Source organism: Zootermopsis nevadensis, unplaced genomic scaffold, assembly GCF_977971745.1.
Source record: "Zootermopsis nevadensis isolate Lab colony 2312 unplaced genomic scaffold, Znev_1.0 Znev_ptg000028l, whole genome shotgun sequence".
Classification (NCBI taxonomy): domain Eukaryota; kingdom Metazoa; phylum Arthropoda; class Insecta; order Blattodea; family Termopsidae; genus Zootermopsis; species Zootermopsis nevadensis.
In genome coordinates this window covers 14,269,906-14,288,391 of record NW_028259160.1, presented here as the reverse complement: position 1 = coordinate 14,288,391, position 18,486 = coordinate 14,269,906, and the positions used below count along the sequence as shown (strand labels likewise).

Genomic DNA, 18,486 nt, shown 5'->3' with positions numbered 1-18,486 from the left:
AGTCATTATATAACGTAAAAAGTAATTCATTGTCACAATTCATAAAACGCCATCACTTACTTTAAACGGACACAACACTGTCAACAAATATTCTGTATGATAAGAAGTATATTTTCTTATAATACTTCATATAATGGTAAATACTTGTAAGAAAAATGAAATTAATAATATAATTTGCACTGATAAACATGTACACTGCGTACAATATTGCAATTGGAAGACATGAGGGGAAGAAATCACTTGGGAGGCCCGTACTTTTAAAAATAAAATAAATTACACTGAACCATGTCAGAACGTGCGAATTTTGAGTGGTTAAAAACACTGAAATATCCGACGGACTCTTGGTTAATGTAGCCGCGATAAATTTAAGGCCCAAGGCCCAAGCGAGCATGAGCAGATAATTTATACTCCTACAAAATCAGACATCTGTAAAGTGAATATGACTGTGATTAGACACTGCTTAATCAATCTAGTAAGTCGTGAGCTATCATCTCTTAAGTCTCTTAGTGTGGCCTAATAAGTGTTTTATTTTTGCTACAAACAATTACTAGATATATTCTTTCGGTGGTCTAGCGGTTAGAACGCTGGCCTTGTAATCCTGGGGTCTCGGGTTCGATTCCCAGCGGTGCCCGAATTTATAACTTGTGTTGGGCAAGGTCGTGGTCTAGGCAACACGGAGTTTTCCTCCGGGGGCTTCCCCTGTTTCTCCGTGGCATCCCAACAATTACTCCATTCACACACAGAAGAAGGCAATGGCAAACCACTTCTGGATCATCTGCCAAGAACGTATATGAACAGGTCCCAGTCCGAGAAAAGGATGGAAGGATCCTGTTCATATGGACCTGTCGTCAGACAGAACACTAAATAAATAAAAATAAATAAAACTCAGGAGGTAATGTGTTCACATCTCGGTCCGGACACTGGTTGAGGATTTTCGTAGTTTTCTTCTGTCTCTCCACATTCATGACGGGGAAGTGCCTTAAATTTGGACCTCAATCAATTGTGTCCACATCCTTCTTAGTTCACTGTCATTCGACGTTACATAATATGAGATACTGACAGTGTCGTTAAATAAAAATATATTACAGGCCTACATATTACTAGGAGGTAAAAGTGCATAAAATAACTTATATATGAAATATATACGGACTTGTAAGGGCTCATAAATAACATGGCACCCCCTCCTGCGTTGACAAATCTTAAGGAAAAAACTATGGCTCAGCTACAAGGGCGGGTGACTTTCAGGGAAGGAAAATCCGTGTTTCGCAGGCATATAATAAGATTGGCAATGCAGCTGTAATTCACTGCAGAACTTACTTCTCTTGTTTCGCCATCCGCTAACCGTAAGTAGCCAAATATTATTTGTGTGTGCAGCACATTTATTACTAAGCAACCCTCAACTAATTCATAAAGCAGAGTCCTACTTTTAGAAGCTGACAGTCAAGAAATTTACAGCCTTCCATAGAAAAGAAGGTGTGTAGGAGCCCGACAATGAATCCTGTCAAGAACCGAAAGGATAGTTCACACACTATTTCCTCAACATCCATTTTAATATCATCCTTCCATCTACACCTAGGTCTTACGATCAGTCGTTTCCTTTCAGTTATTCAAACTTAAATTTTGCAGTATTTCTCATTCTCCTTGAATTGATCACTGCACTTGAATGTTGAGTAGAAGTTACACACCTTCCCAACAGACCTGCGTACTTTCCCCATTCTCCTGTTAAATCATCTCTCTCAGGTCAAAATATTCTTGTCAGTACTCTGTCCTCAAATTTACTTAATCTTTGATCTCTCCTTAGATTACGAGCTCACGTTTTATAGCATTTTAAATCACGGCCTAATTAAACCTCTCGCAGTTCAACTACTTCTTCAAAAGTAGGTTTGAGCTTACATTTAATGTGCGATATATTTTATTTCCATCAGCATATTTTAGAAAAATTAAATAGGAAAATAACCTATTTCTTCCATCGACTGCAGCCACAGAATTCGCGATGGGTCGTTCAAAACTGTTAAATATGTGTAATTATGGGGCAAACTTCTCGACAGGCGTTTAACCCACTCACATACATCGACAGGTGCGGGACGTCTACTCAGCAATCGCTGCTACGACCGTCAGTCAAATGTCACCAAATTCAAGCGGAAATAACTTACTTGCTAGGCAAGTAAGTTATTTCGAGAAACTAAAGTCGATTAGTAATTTATGACGAATTCCATAAACAGTTGTGTGTAACCCTACACAGAACTGTGTCAGGGAAGTAAATTTGAAATATTCATTCAAAACGAAGTGAATACACGAGTTTAAAGCTATTAAGGTGCCTATAATTATTCCTACATTACTCACAACGATTACGTTCGTTACGTTATCGTCAATAATAGTCGGTAAGTGTGCAAGTAAACGCCATTGTTTTAGACCTTATCACGTTTAGAATGAGTCGTCAGCCAGATATATATATCATTACTAACATATGACGATATACATATATACAGGCACACACACAACTGACAGACGCCTAAGGTACATACGTCTACATCAGATTCAGACATCGTTTGGAAAGCAACGTAGGCATGTAAGAAATAACACACATGTACAGTCAGCTACGTTAAATTACCATTGTCATTGCCTACATAAAGTAGCTGCTGTTAAAGTGGCCCATACGAATGAGGGCGGCTGAGTTAGGACGCTTTTTCGCGTCTCCTGTTACGTGATCTAGTAAGCCAATCAGTTTCAGAGAGCTGGTGTATAAAGTATTCAGTTGTATCTATCGTTAAGCATACGACATTTTCATGTAAGTATGTATGTATGTATGTATGTGTGTGTGTGTGTGTGTGTGTGTGTGTGTGTATGTATGTATGTATGTATATATATATATATATATGCATATATATATATATATATATATATATATATATGCATATATGCAACACCCGCCTTCATCCGCGTCGGTCGGCATACGATTCGTTTGTCAGGAAAGACGACGGGTAAAACATTTAGCACTCTTTGGGAGATGAGCTACAGATCAACATACAAAATTTTGGACAGAACATAAGAAGAAAAGAGACCATTTCGAAGACCGAGGCGTAGATCGAGGAATGATATAGAAATTAAATCTAAAACTTCTTGACGATGGTGAAGAGTCAATTGAATAAAATTTTTTTTGGATATTATCCATCGTCTAGTAAATATAAAACGTAAAACGACGTTTCGGAGATGGGACTCTATCTCCATCTTCAGGTTCCTACACAGTTGGGCCCACTAGATAGAGCTAATCCCTATCTCCGGGATTAGCTCTATCTAGTGGGCCCAACTGTGTAGGAACCTGAAGACGGAGATAGAGTCCCATCTCCGAAACGTCGTTTTACGTTTTATATTTACTAGACGATGGATAATATCCAAGAAAATTTTTATTCAATTGATATAGAAATTGATCGTGAGGTTCGTAAGAGAGTGGTGTATGAGCACGCGGACTTGATTCAACTGTCTCGGAGTATCGTTCAGTGAGCGGTTCTTATCAGCAGGGTAGCAAACCTGTTATATACGGGTCAATTATAGAAAATACGTTAATTAGTATATCCAATAGCTTTAGGTACAAAGCTTCAAATTGTGACTATTTATGTAATCGGTACTCTCCCAAGGCTATTTCAAAACAAGTTATTTTCAGTAAAGGAAAGCAGGATGTTTCCACTGATTTCTAAATCATCCCTAGTGGTCAGCTAGCAATGGAATTTACTGTAAACAAGCCAAAGACCTATATGCAGTGGCAGAGTACCGAAATGAAGAAAGCTATTATTTTGTAACCATTTTAGAAAGTTAACTAAACGTGTATAAAAGCAAGACGACCGACCACCCTTATTCACTCTCTGAACTTGAGTCTGGTTCGTCTCAACGCTAGAAGAAACTCGACTCCTGTTAGAAGTCGGCTCTGCCCGTGCTTAGGCAGATCAACATCTCTCGATACCTGGATCTCGCAACAACTTGTACCGATTTTATTTGCAATAAAATCTCAAGTCAACCTCCAGCTTGCAGTACTGCGATCACCCCTAACTGCCTCCCAAGGGATCCGCTCGCCCTGCCAACCTATCCCAGCTCGGGATACAACAACTGGTGTCAGGTGTTGGGGTAAGCTGCAACGAGGAGACACGAAGCCAGAACATCGAGAGAGGGAAGAGATATACCAGCCAGGATATCATCTTCCAGAAGACAACAATTGGTAAGAAAAATCCAATTTGTTCTACGGCTCATTAACTGAGCGATTGAAGATTTCTTCTGTAGGAAGTAAGGAAAGAGATACACTAGCGAGGATATCCTCTTTCAGAAGATAAGAATTGGTAAAGGAAATCCAATTTGTTCTACGGTTCATTAACTGAGTGATTGAAGACTCCTTCTGTAGGAAGAAGAAGAAATTCAAAAGAAAAATTGAATTTTGAGAAAAATAAGGAATTGCAATAAACAATTATTAGGATTGTGAAATCCTGTAAAAGAAAACGTTTTGCAAGAGTGGGACGCATTACGTTAAAGGAATCCCAGTAAATTTAAAGATAAAGTAGTCGCAACCGAAAGGGAAAGTTGGCCGCAAAGGGTTGAAACACTATTTAAAACTCGCAGAAGAAAGTAAAAGTCCGACAAGAGAACGAGACAACACCCAGGAGCTAAGCAGCGAAGAGGAGTCAGGAACCCAACTCGCACATCAGCAGTTGAGGGAAGCCACACCAACGGACGGACGAAAACCTTCTTCACGACAACTAGTTCGAAGCCAACGTAAAACGGTGAGTCCTTGCTAGAAGTACATGAGTGCCAGATCGCAAAACGTAAATTTACAAGTTGCAGAGGTAGATAGTTCAGGCAACATGGCCGAAGAGTATGTTAGCGTGAGCGAAGCCCTTAAATTAGTGTCACCATTTAATGGAAATAAGAGGGAAGTTCTTACATTCATTTCTAACGTAAACACAGCCTTTGAGGTAATAAACCCTGACCATCAGGATAGATTATACAAATTTGTATTAACTAGAATTAGTGGGAAACCAAGAACAGCGATATCTCATAGAAATTTAGATAACTGGGCAGAACTAAAGGAATTTTTACGGAATACTTACATCGAGAAACGCACCTTAGATTTTCATGCCAATCAGTTATTCAGAGCAAAACAAGGAAAATCAGATAACGTTTCCGAATGGATCCAAAGAATTCAAACGCTTGGTTCTAGATTTAGGGAAGCTGCACTGACAGATTGCACCGAAAATGAACGAGCAGGCATCTTGACCTTGTCAGACCAGTTGAGAAACATTTGCTTTGTACAGGGACTGTATTCCGATAGGATACAAACAATAGTCCGTAGTCGAAACCAAGACGATTTCGATGAAATAGCGGAAACCGCCTTAGAAGAAGAAAGCGGTATAGTTTCCAAAATAGACAGGTACAAGGGACAGGACGCTAACCCAGTACAGTGCACATTCTGCAAGAAAACGGGTCATGCAAGTAGCAAGTGTTTTCTTAGGGATAAAAGAGAGAGCCGTATAAGCTATTTTTCAGCTACGAAACCTAGCCAAACTAATGAATTCACATGTTATGCGTGTGGGGAAAAGGGTCACATTGCTAGAAATTGTAAAAGACCTAAAAGACTTTCGGAACAGAGGAACCGAAAATCCGAGGTTTCGGGAAACGAGAAGGGACTGTCCGCTCACAGTCGGCAGACGGTCGGTACTTTACAATAGGCTGTATCAGTGGAGATAAATGTGAATTCTTAGAACTGGAAGTTGATGTTAGTAAGACGGGAAGTTTGAGGTTCTTATTGGACACAGGGGCGGATATAAGCCTAGTCCATTGTACAAAAGTGATAGGCACTACTGAATTTGATCCCGACCGGAAGGTAAAGATAAAAAGTGTAGAAGGCACGATAGTAGAAACTTATGGCACAGTGAAAATGTGTGTCGGTGATGAGAATTTAAAGATCCCGTTTAATTTCCATGTAGTAGGAATGCAAGTAGATCTTGCCTATGATGGGATCATTGGTAGGGATTTCCTACGCCAGGCTAGAGCCCGAATCTCTTACGAAAATAACAGAGTAGTGTTAAGAACAGATAATGGGGAGTTAGCCAAGACAATTTTATGTATCAAAACAGCGCAAGAGAATACCCATACGAAAGGTTTACGACTACCTAAGAGATCGGAGGTGATTGTGAAGTTAAAAGTCGAAAAGGGGATAGATGGTACTGATGGGATAATTGAAAAGTTAGAGGTATCAGAGGGAGTATACCTAGCCAGTTCCCTAACAAGAATACGGGATAACCAAGTTATCACTAGCATCCTGAACACAAGAGAAACGGATGTAGTGATAGATATTCCCGCCGTAAAGTGGGAAGAATATAGATCAGAAAATCCCAGTAGAGATCACTCTAGTTGCATAGGAGTGGTAACCCCTGTCAGACAAAAAGAGAAACCAAACACAGAGGATGAGGTTCTAAGAAATTTGAGGTTAGATCACCTCAACTCTGAGTAAGTAATAGTCATGGAAAATACCTGTAGGGAGTACGAAGACATATTTTATCTACCAGGTGACAAGTTAAGTTGTACGAGTGCCATAAAACACTCCATAAATACGGAACCGGGAACCAGCCCCATAAACACGAGGCCGTATAGGTTACCCGAAGCCCAAAAAGCCGAAATTGATAAACAGGTGACTAAGCTTTTGAAAGAGGGGATAATTGAGGAAAGTAACTCCCCCTGGAATAGCCCCCTACTAGTCATACCCAAAAAGGAGGATGCTAGCGGAGAAAAGAAGTGGAGACTCGCGGTGGATTTCAGGAAACTCAACGAGAAAACCATTGGCGATGCATATCCACTTCCGGATATAACAGAAATATTGGACCAATTAGGGCAATCCAAATACTTTAGTTGTTTAGACATGGTGATGGGCTACCACCAAATAGAGTTGAAGGAGGAAGACAAAGAGAAAACCGCCTTTAGTACTAAAAATGGACATTGGGCATATAAAAGACTTCCTTTTGGCCTGAAAACCGCTCCTTCAACGTTTCAGCCTATGATGAATTCCGTGTTATGTGGACTAACAGGATCCCGTTGCTTCGTATTTTTAGACGACATCGTAATATACGCGGGATCGCTAAACGAGCACGATGCAAAATTAAGGGAAGTTTTTGAAAGAATTAGGAAGTTCAATCTGAAGCTTCAACCCGACAAGTGCGAATTTCTTCGCAAGGAGGTAAATTATTTAGGTCATGTAATCACTGAGGAAGGGGTACGACCCGACCCAGGAAAAGTGTTTGTGATAGATAACTTCCCACAACCTACTTGTACCAAACAACTAAAAAGTTTCCTAGGCATGGCCAGTTATTACAGAAAATTTATTCCCAACTTTAGCAGAATAGCTGCTCCCCTACACAATCTAATGAAAAAGGATGCAAATTTCGAGTGGGCAGACAACCAGGAACGAGCCTTCCAAAATTTGAAAACAAAACTAACCTCTAAACCCATACTGCAATACCCAGATTTCACAAAAGAATTCATACTGAAACAAACGGACAGTGAAACAGAATTACTGGGCCAATACATTAATTACGTGAACAGATTGTGCCACGCCACTGAAATTCAAAATTGGACAGATTGCCATCATTTCTACGCTATAGCCAAAGATAGATTTAGGCAGTTACAAGGAAGTGAAAAGCTACTAAAAGAATTAATTGGAAATAATGATAAACATACCCGCGTACGCAGAGGAGCCCTAAATATCGTAGAAGAAATTAGTAAAATTCTATTTGGTACATTAGATGCCGATGATGCTGATTATTATAATGAACAAATCAAACATTTTGAGGAAAGCACGGAGGATATGACTAGCCTTATGAAACAACAATTATCTATAATAAAGGCGTCACTAGGAACTTTCAATGACACTATTTCGGATATGGAATATAACAACAAAATAGTAAGGAAGGGATTGACTAATTTAAAATCCTACATAGGGAAGGTTACCTCAGAGACTGAATCCCACTTGAATATATTAAATGTTAAGGTGACAACCGAAGGACACATCGCTCAGGTCAACAACGCTTTAAACGCCATGCAGAGAAATTTGGATTTAATGATAGAGAGCATTTTAAACGCGCAGAAGGGTGTGTTACAACCCCAGATAGTTTCACCAACACTTATTTTGGAAACCTTAAGGAAAAGTCTTCCATCTTTCCCTAAGGATACATTGGCACCATTTTCTTTAAGCAAAAATTCAACCAACCTAATTTTAAGGATATGTGATATTCATAGTTATATAAAAGATGGTATATTAGGATACGTGATAACCATACCACTAGTAAATAGAGGTACCTTTACCATATTTCGATTAATACCCTTGCCCATTGTTATAGACAAAAGTAAATTTGTATACATTGAAACGGAAAACCGGATCTTATGCATAGATCAAACCAGGCAATATTATTTTGCAACAACCAGAGACGAATTAAGTCACTGTAAATCATTAGAAACAGGTACATATATATGCAAACAAAGTCAGCCCTTGTTAAATAGCCATATGCAAGAATCATGCATAGTCAAATTATTACAACCAAGGATTAACATTCCAAAAATTTGTGATACAAGAGTAGTACAAATTACACATACGATTTGGACACAGTTAGAAAAAAGGAATGAATGGATTTATTTTATTCCTTCCAGTGACAGTATTACAATTCTATGTCAAAACAAAGAACCCATAAACGTTGTGCTTAAGGGCACTGGAAAACTAAAAATTGAAGCCGGATGTAAAGGCTATAGTCAAACGGCTTTATTATCAACAAAAAGTGAAATTCTAGCAAATACGTCAAGGTATGGAGGAGATCTCTTGTCTAAAGTACAATCTCAATTTGATTGTAGTGAGCAATTAGGTATTTCATTTAACCTAAGTAACATTGATCTAGATTTTAAATTCAAACAGGTAGTAACGCATATGGAAGATCTAAAGTATGCTAGTTTCAAAATTTCAGAATTAGAAAAAATGGCAAAAGAACAAGAATGGAAACACAATCATACCCAGTATTATAAAACATACTCCGTACTAGTATACGTTGCTCTCACATTACTTGTTATGTATGGAGTATACAAATTGATCAAATTCATTATAGCACGTTGGAAAACAACTAGAAGTTTACGGGCCATTACAATGACAACAACAGATCGCCTAGGTTTATCCACAGAATCCAGTGGAACAGGCAATGTAGTTAACATTAATATCAAAACCAACAACGAGAGTCTAGCCATCAACCCCGAAACAATCCCGCTTCAAGACGTCGGAAACACCTCTACGAGTGAAGGCACCCCGGAAATTCGGAGATCCCGGCGGTTAAGGACCCCCAAATCATATTTCTAAGCCCAATTAAGGTATAAATTGGCCTTTCTTTAAGAGGGGAGGTGTTATATACGGGTCAATTATAGAAAATACGTTAATTAGTATATCCAATAGCTTTAGGTACAAAGCTTCAAATTGTGACTATTTATGTAATCGGTACTCTCCCAAGGCTATTTCAAAACAAGTTATTTTCAGTAAAGGAAAGCAGGATGTTTCCACTGATTTCTAAATCATCCCTAGTGGTCAGCTAGCAATGGAATTTACTGTAAACAAGCCAAAGACCTATATGCAGTGGCAGAGTACCGAAATGAAGAAAGCTATTATTTTGTAACCATTTTAGAAAGTTAACTAAACGTGTATAAAAGCAAGACGACCGACCACCCTTATTCACTCTCTGAACTTGAGTCTGGTTCGTCTCAACGCTAGAAGAAACTCGACTCCTGTTAGAAGTCGGCTCTGCCCGTGCTTAGGCAGATCAACATCTCTCGATACCTGGATCTCGCAACAACTTGTACCGATTTTATTTGCAATAAAATCTCAAGTCAACCTCCAGCTTGCAGTACTTCGATCACCCCTAACTGCCTCCCAAGGGATCCGCTCGCCCTGCCAACCTATCCCAGCTCGGGATACAACAAACCTTTGAATTCCATAGAAACAGGTACATTTATTGACTAGATTAATGACGGAAAGGCTCTGCTCTGTGCAGTTTCAGAGCAGCTGTTGCAAAAACGTTGAGCTTCGCCGGTCGCGCGGTGGTTTTAATCCTACTCCTAACTATAAAGTATAAAGTATAAAGTATAAAGTTTAAAGTGACGCTGCTTTTCCAGTTTCAGATTCGAATCATGGGAAGGAGAGAGGAAACCTGTAAAATGCATTGCGCCGTGGTCTTGCGTCTCCTACTAATTTTTCTCCCTGGTAAGAAGAAAAACATTTTACTTCATTGGATCGCATAGTGCTGATCAATAATTCTATTTAATAAAAAAATTCTGCGCTAATTTCTGCAGCCATGGTGTGCGGACAAGGATGCGCTCCTAAGAACTACGGCACAAACAAGGTTGTCTGTGTGTGTAACGCCACGTACTGTGATAATCTACACCCGCCAGAAGAACTTCTTCAGCCCGGATATTATCTCCAATACACCTCAACACAGACCGGAAAACGTCTAGTACCTATATCAATGCAAATGTCGAAGAAAGGTAAGAAATTAATACATTTCTTTTAATGTTTTGGTGATTGTACCGAGGATATACTTAATTTGTCTTTGTGGTTTGATCATTATTTGCACTTTAATATATGCATAAAGGATTTCTCTTATTTCTTGAGAAAATCATGAGATAACACTCACAGGAGAATTCTTCAACAATAATCTTCTTGTTAATCGATGTAATCGATGTCTCATACAGTTCTTAAAAGCATCGATAAATAAACCAAGAGGTTAAGAAAAAGAAATGTCACTTCTCACAGAAGTTAAATTCTTCTGCATATGCTTGTGGTCATTTAATATTACAAGTCTCATTTTTTAATTCTTTCTTACCTATTTATTTCTATAAGTCATATATATGCTGAAATTTTGCAAAGATAAGTTGCTTTTTTCAATTTTATATACTATTAAGTTAGATTTTGAAATAAAATTGTTTGAAGCACTACTAGTTTACATTTTCCCGTCGTTATTTACGGGCAAATGTTCTACTTTCTCTCATAATGTATTTATTTTCCCAATGCAAAGCTCCCTCTACTGGCGACGTGTGGAAAGTGACGAGTTCAAAGCAGTACCAAGAAATAATTGGCTTCGGCGCAGCGATAACTGATTCTGTGGGTATCAACATTGGCTCACTAGAAAAGGATGTCAGAGAATCTCTACTCAAGTAAGCAAAGCCCATCAGAAGTCATACAAAGTCCTATAAAAATAAATACCTTATACATCCTAAGTCTAAATACCATTCAGAAAGACAGAAACACTTATGAGATTTCGGGTTCTCACGGCGATGAATACGAAGATGACTGTCTTCTGGGATATCGTGGCACGTAGTTTCGTAGAAGTTTAATCGGCGTTTCATAGGTGATTGTTGCCTCCAACAAGAGAGCGATCATCGCCAGCAGCAAGAACACCTCTGAAACGTCGGTTAAATTTCTACCAGACTACACGACACAATATTCCAGAAGACAATCATCTTCACGAGGTGTATTATTTAAAACTCTCGTTTGTAAGAGCTTCGATTTTCGTCCGAGTTATTTTAATGTATTTTCAAAGTGCTTTAAAATCTAAACGATGTACCTTATTTCTCAATCAGCCAATACTACGGCCCAGAAGGCATCGGTTACACATTGGTTCGAGTCCCGTTAGGTGGAACTGATTTCTCAACTAGGTTCTACACTTACGATGACGGCACTGCTGACCCTACACTGTCTCGCTTTAAGCTAGCGGATGAAGATTATAAATACAAGGTAAGAAATTACATACATCGGCTTTATACGAAATGAGAAATCTATTTTCCTACCTGAAGACATAGCCAGCCGTGAAATATCGTACACAGTTTTGTGAAAACAATTAAAAATGTCCATCGAAAACATTTGAGTAGGCACCAGACGGCCTACTCAAATCGTTTTAGTAACATTTTTCATTAACCTAAGGGGCATGGTAGTTTTATTTTTTTATTTGTAGTGTTCTGTCTGACGACAGGTCCATATATTATGAACAGGATCCTTCCAACCTCTTCAGGTTGTCAGGCACCTGCTCATATATATATACATTCTTGGCAGAGATGATCAGAAGTGGTTTGCCATTCCCTTCTTCTGTGTGTGAATGGAGTAATTGTTGGGATGCCACGGAGAAACCGGGGAAGCCCCCGGAGGAAAACTCCGTGTTGCCTAGACCACGGCCTTGCCCAACACAAGTTATAAATTTGAGCACCACCGGGAATTAAACCCGGGACCCCAGGCTTACAAGGCTAGTGTTCTGACCGCTAGACCACCGTGGCGGTATGGCATGGTAGAAGAAAGTTTTTTTTAATAAATAATAACGACAGTTCATTTTTAAATGTGCAGCTCCCTTATCTGAAATACATCAAACAGCTGTCTAACCCCAGGGTGGTAACTGTTCCTTGGTCACCACCGGAGTGGATGATAGAAGGAAGAAATGGCACTGAGGGGTTTACACGACTCAAGGACATTTATTACCAGGTGTACGCTGAATATTTTGTCAAGTAAGTGTGGTAAACTTTATTATTATGATCTGCACTAGCATATTATACTCACTGCCATCTAGTGTCGAGGTTGAAAATGAGTAGATGCTATACACCTCCCCCCTAAGCGTCTACATGGCGCGTAAAGGGATGGCTTTACTGGCATAGTAAGAGCCGTCAGAGCTAACGGAAATTTTCCTTACTTGTGTTAAATTGAAATAAAGTTGACTACAACATTATCTTTGCAATATTATTAAAGGTATAAATTTATAAGAGCTTATTTATAAAACCAATTAAAAGTGAAAAGATTTCCACAGTGATTGAAGCCAGTTTCCTTCCAAACGCACTGCTGTCATCTGTTCCTATTTAAAACAATCACTTGATACATAAGATACTCTCTGACTAATATAAAGTGATATATTAATCTAACAGTATACACTGAAAATATGGAAGAACACTGCATTATAACTTATAATAAATTTTTCTATTATCACTTGGATTTAATATGTTACACAAAGGTGTTTTATATCAAGTAATAAATTATGTAATCAAAAAATAAGTTATCTATCAATAACAGATCGCCGCGAGAGTGCGGCAACTTCTCCGCCTCTGCTGTTGGGCGTATAGTCTAGACATAACCTTGCAGGCGATTATTTGGCCCATAGCGGGGGTATGTAAGCCTACTAACTCCAAAACTTTCCACATGTGTTCTTTGCTATTCTCCTTGGCCTTTGTGTACATTTATTGCAGATGCAAATTTTCTGCTGAAAAGCTAACCATACTGCAGATGCCACACTGCATCAAACTTTCTTGTGTTCTGTTACACATGTAAAAATTATTTAAACGAAAGCCACGAATCTCAGTAAGTTAGCCTGTGATGAGAAATTTCATTTCGAAAGAAGCGATCGTAACATTTGAGATTCTCACAGAAACGAGTACGAAGATAACTGTTTTCTGGGATATTTCGTCGTATGGTCTTATACGATATTGACCGAGGTTTCAGAGGAGCTTACTACTTCCATCATCAGGGTTATTCACCTTTGAAACGTCGGTCAATATCTACCAGACCATACGACGCAATAGTTGTAGTCAAGAGGTCCCGGATTCAAATCTCGGCCCGGAGACCGGCTATGCTGACAGGGATTTTTCATCCTTTGCAATTCATTATTCACTGCCATCCCTCATTCGTTGCTACGTAGTCTGATAAACTGAAAGCGTTGTTAAGGGAACAATACACAAATAAAACGTCCCAGAAAACACCCATCTTCTAAAGCAGTTTTAGTTTACATCAAAATCATATATTAAGAATACGAAACATGAAGACGGCTGTCATCTGGGTTGAAGCGCCGTGTATTCTTGTAGAAGTTCATCAACATTTCGTAGGTCCCTGCCGACCCCAGCATCAGGGCAAGCCATCTTTGTACTCACAGCCATGAGAACCTCAAATTCTACTTAACTTAAAAGGCCATAATTTTGTCATAGGAAGTTTATCAAAAACCTGCAACATTTTTTTAATTTTTACGTTCTTTCTTATTACAGTTTCTTGAATGCCTACCAGAAGGAAGGCATAAATTTTTGGGGTCTGACCCTTCAAAATGAGCCCGGAAACGGATACTACGTTTACTTCGGTATTAACAGCTGCGGGTATTCCCCCGAAGAACAGCGTAACTTCATCGCCAATAACTTGGGCCCCACACTTCAGAAAAACAACTTTGGCAACATTGTCATCATGGCTGGTGACGACCAGAGAACATTTCTTCCCGAATCTGCTCAAGTGGTGAGTACATACACCGGCAGGTTACGTAGCGTCTAATGGGAAATAACACAACGATTAATAATGGCGATGAGCGGCTTTTCTGAGGAAGCAGTCGTGTAACTTCTACTAATTTCCCTCTATATGGCCTGTAATTCGGGGTTTTAAAACTTCACATTTCTTGAATTATCAAGAACCAGGTATACAAATTACTGTTTTTCTGCATCTTGTGCTTGCCTCCCGTTTTTCTCGCTCCTGTTTTATCTCCCGCTCTTTCCTTATTCCTCCTTTGTGTCTCACTTTCTTTAGTTCTTAATCTTCTTCACTTTCCCTTTATTCTCTTATTTTTATTCTCCGTCTTGTACGTACAAGGTTTCATAGGATGAAGCCCAGGAAATTATAAATATCTTGCCTTCTACTCTTAAGTGAAGACCTTCGGAGACCTTCATTTTAAAGCGGTCATCGCATGACGCATTTTGTGTTTAAATTATGAGAATATCAACAGGTCAGCTTTAATAGGAAAGGAGAAAGCGAAGCCTGAGGAATGGACAGTGGTGGTAAATATGCAGGTGTTTTTTTGCAGGTACTGGACAACCCGGCGGCTTCTAAATTCGTCAGCGGCACGGCCGTCCATTGGTACTTCGACGACCAGTACCCGGCGTCTCGTCTTACGAAACTCCACGATTTGTTTCCAGACAAATTCATCCTGTACACCGAGGCCTCCTTCAGTAAGTACTGACTTTCCTCTTAGGTAGGGCAGCGTATCAACTGTCCTCTTTGTTAATACTTCAAATGTCTAAATCTTGAAGCTGGAAACATCGATACAAGGAAAATAATACTTATATTTTCCTCAAAACTCCATCATTTCATGTGAAGTCAATTGATTTGTCTCAGCTTTCTTCTTAATCTCGTATTTAAAACTACAAGATTTCGAGGACGTTTAGAAACAGACAGAGAAGCTGCAAGACGAATGACGGGTGAAATTCAAGGGTAACTGGTACTTTTAGACAGAGACCGCGAATACCCCAATCCGCTCCCATTACCTACCGTTACTTTGAATTTGTAACGCTTTTAAACCACGTGTTTTGCCACTCGAGGTACGAATGAATTCTTTATGAATATAATGCAGGCTCTTGTAAACTCGTTAATGATCCTTCGTTCTTCATAGAATACTGGGAATTTCTTTATTAGCTAAGTGACTATAAATTTCTCAATAACAACACTGCTGCTTCGATTTGACGGTTCACATAGTCAGTTAATTAACTAATTAATTAATCAACAAATTCATAAGTAAGTTAGCTAGCTATACAATTAAAAATATCGTGTTTAGGGCGAGTTTTAATGGTCACGTAATTTTCTTCAGGTTTCCATTGTCAACTCTTTTCTACGTGTAAATAAATTACCACTATGAAACATTCTCCAGACGCTTGTATGTACTGAGGCCTGATTAATAACTATCAGCGTCCTTATTAACGCCTTATGTTACAGTTCCAGACTCGGGTTCGCCAGCTGTCCTTTTCGGAGACTGGGGACGAGCAGAAAGGTTATCGAAGGACATACTCGATGTAAGTCAATACTAACGGCAAGATACAAAACAATGCATCCAAAAGACAGTTTTAAATTAAATTTACTTTTAATATTACTGGCTTAATAGAAATTGGGTCCACAAACATGTTTAATTCTCGTTATAAATAGGTCATTGCTGCATTTAAAACACAATATGTCCCCTTTTGGGGGGATTCATTTAGCACAATTAACTTACAATCTGAAGTTAACTGTAATACAAATCAGAATAACTTCCGTCTTTGAGAAAATTAAAAACTTAACCAAAGTCTAGATCTGTACCTTACTAAATAAAATTTTTGTCGTAAATTTTATCGTTGAAGACGATTATCTTACGGGTTGTAGCGTCGTGTAGTTTGGTAGATGTTTCCGACGTTTCAGAGGTGTTTGTTGCCTCAATTATCAAGGCGATGAGTACTCATCTCTCTGATGATAGAAACAACCACGCAGAAGACAGCCACCTTCATAGTCGTCACCGTGAGAATCTGAAGTCTCAATTATTACCGTTGACTAGCTACGGGATGTGTGACTGGACTTCGATTCCAGAAGGAAAGGGTGTTTCTTTCCCACCTAGTTCAGAGAGTTAAGACGGACGCAGTTTGAAGCTGACTGCTTGCGTTCATCTAATGCTAAAGTTATGGTTGTGTGAATATTTCCTATATTCCCCCATGCTCGCCTTTCATAAAGTGTTACTTCAGCACAAGGGCAACTTTTGCACTATTATTGTCTAATAAATAAATTGAATCGAATTATGATTAATATTATTAGAGCCGAGGTATCTCAGTCAGTAGAGTGACTAGGCTGTATGGCAGGGATTGCCTCAGCTTTCAGACCTGATCTGGGGCCCACCCAGCCTCCAAACAACTAGGTTCCAGGGTTCTTTCTTCAGGGATAAGGCGGTCGCGACGTGAAGCTGACCACTCACATCTATATAGTGCCGAGTCTGGTCTAGTCTACTGCATTGTATACTGCTTAGTTACTTACAGCAGATAACGTGACCATTCATTATTTTGAATTAAGTAGAAGCCAGATTTACATTTGTAAACATTTTAGAGTTTAGGAAGAAGTGGATTTGTCATATTAATATAATTCAGAGAAACAGACGAGCAAATAGGAGAGTTTTATGGTTACGATTAAGTTATGATTAGGCCTGTTATAATTACTGACCGATAAATTAATCGGATTGTTAACTTTTGGTGCGAATGACGCTCACAAATTTGGAACCTGCAACCAACGTCATTTCTTGTTCGGTTATCACGGGAGAGTCCTGTGTTCTTGCTGCAGGTACTGAACCACTGGGTGACCGGCTGGATCGACTGGAACCTTGCACTCAACACCATCGGAGGACCAACTTACCTGAACAACAATCTGGACTCTCCCATTATTGTGAACTCTACTGCCAACGAGTTCTACAAACAACCCATTTTCTATTCACTGGCCCATCTGTCCAAATTCGTGCCTCCCGGATCAAAGCGCATCCAACTAAATTCTACAGCTGAAAGTGGAGTCGACAACGTGGCTTTCCTCAGACCCGACAACATTGTGGCAGTCGTGCTTCTCAACAGGTATTCCTTATTTATACAGGTAGCTAGCAGGAGGCCCATCCATCCGCCTATGCACCAGATAACGAGGCCTCTTTCCTTGACCATTCTCTCCAAACTAACGTTGAGGTATGGAACTCGTAGTCAGCTACCTCCACGCTCCACTACCATTTCTTGACATGGTCTGGAAAATCATTATACTCGGTAACAAAGCGACTGCAAAGTGAAGCTGACCACGTAATTACGATCTAGGATTTGAGGTCCTCACGTCGATGAACTTCTAGGAGAATACAAACAGCAGCAACCCTTTTTATTTCTCTTATATCTTCCTCGTTTCCGTCCATCCTTTATTTCCTTAATTGTGTCTTACTTTCTCCTTGTTCTTTCCCCGTGAACTGTTTACGACCAGCAGCTGACACCAATGACTGTATTTTGTTTCTGTTTTCAGTAAGGACGACGCCAAAAAGATTTCTCTGCAGACAGACGCAGGCTCGTACATCTCGATCACAGTAGCTGCACACTCGTTAAATACAATCATCTACAACAAAACCTAGTCGAAGAGGCAGCATGCAAGTTCCTACGGCTACTTGACTTGATCATGAAGACAAATGCATATCGATCTGTAACTTTTTGAAACAACCGCCTGGTATCGAAACCAACGAATAAAACATATCAACATAAAGAAAGTGAACGCTTGGCGGATAACTCAGATGAAATGTGTTATTGTGAAATTAACAGCTAATATAAATAAAACAATAAGCAAATCAATTATAAATATTTATGTAGACATTATGAAAATAAGGGGAAAATAAACTCGGGAATAAACAAAATGCACTCAACTCCATGTTACAATTATGCCTACAGACATTCTTCTGGCGAACAAATTCCCTCTTTGCACGAAACAAAAGAGATTATAAATATGGCCGTCTTATTGATTGTAGCGTCGTGTAGTCTGGTAGAAGTTTACCAACGTTTCAGAGGTCCTTGCTGCCTCCATCATCAGGGCGATGCGCATCGCTCTGATGACGCAGAGCAGCAAGGACCTCTGAAACGTTGGTGGACATCTATCAGACTACACGACGCAACAACCCAGAA

At 39.3% G+C, this 18,486-nt stretch overlaps 2 protein-coding genes across 4 annotated transcripts; both read left to right on the top strand.

The window, feature by feature from the left end:
• Positions 1-1,217: 1,217 nt before the first annotated feature.
• On the top strand, positions 1,218-18,230 carry LOC110832839 (lysosomal acid glucosylceramidase-like). Of its 3 annotated transcripts, none has more exons than XM_022070211.2 (11): positions 1,218-1,343; positions 10,180-10,267; positions 10,357-10,548; positions 11,079-11,217; positions 11,644-11,797; positions 12,398-12,555; positions 14,074-14,311; positions 14,871-15,015; positions 15,776-15,852; positions 17,135-17,415; positions 17,840-18,230. In XM_022070211.2, the coding sequence occupies exons 2-11, from the start codon at positions 10,195-10,197 to the stop codon at positions 17,943-17,945; spliced, it is 1,563 nt and encodes a 520-aa protein (XP_021925903.1). In that variant the 5' UTR covers positions 1,218-1,343; positions 10,180-10,194; the 3' UTR covers positions 17,946-18,230. The 3 variants fall into 3 exon arrangements, with proteins under 3 accessions (XP_021925903.1, XP_021925902.2, XP_021925905.1); XM_022070210.2 differs by lacking the exon at positions 1,218-1,343 and adding an exon at positions 2,486-2,569; XM_022070213.2 differs by lacking the exon at positions 1,218-1,343 and adding an exon at positions 4,468-4,766.
• Positions 4,773-10,172, top strand: LOC147872355 (uncharacterized). Its single transcript, XM_087357332.1, has one exon. The coding sequence runs from the start codon at positions 6,506-6,508 to the stop codon at positions 9,371-9,373; it is 2,868 nt and encodes a 955-aa protein (XP_087213458.1). The 5' UTR covers positions 4,773-6,505; the 3' UTR covers positions 9,374-10,172.
• Positions 18,231-18,486: the final 256 nt, after the last annotated feature.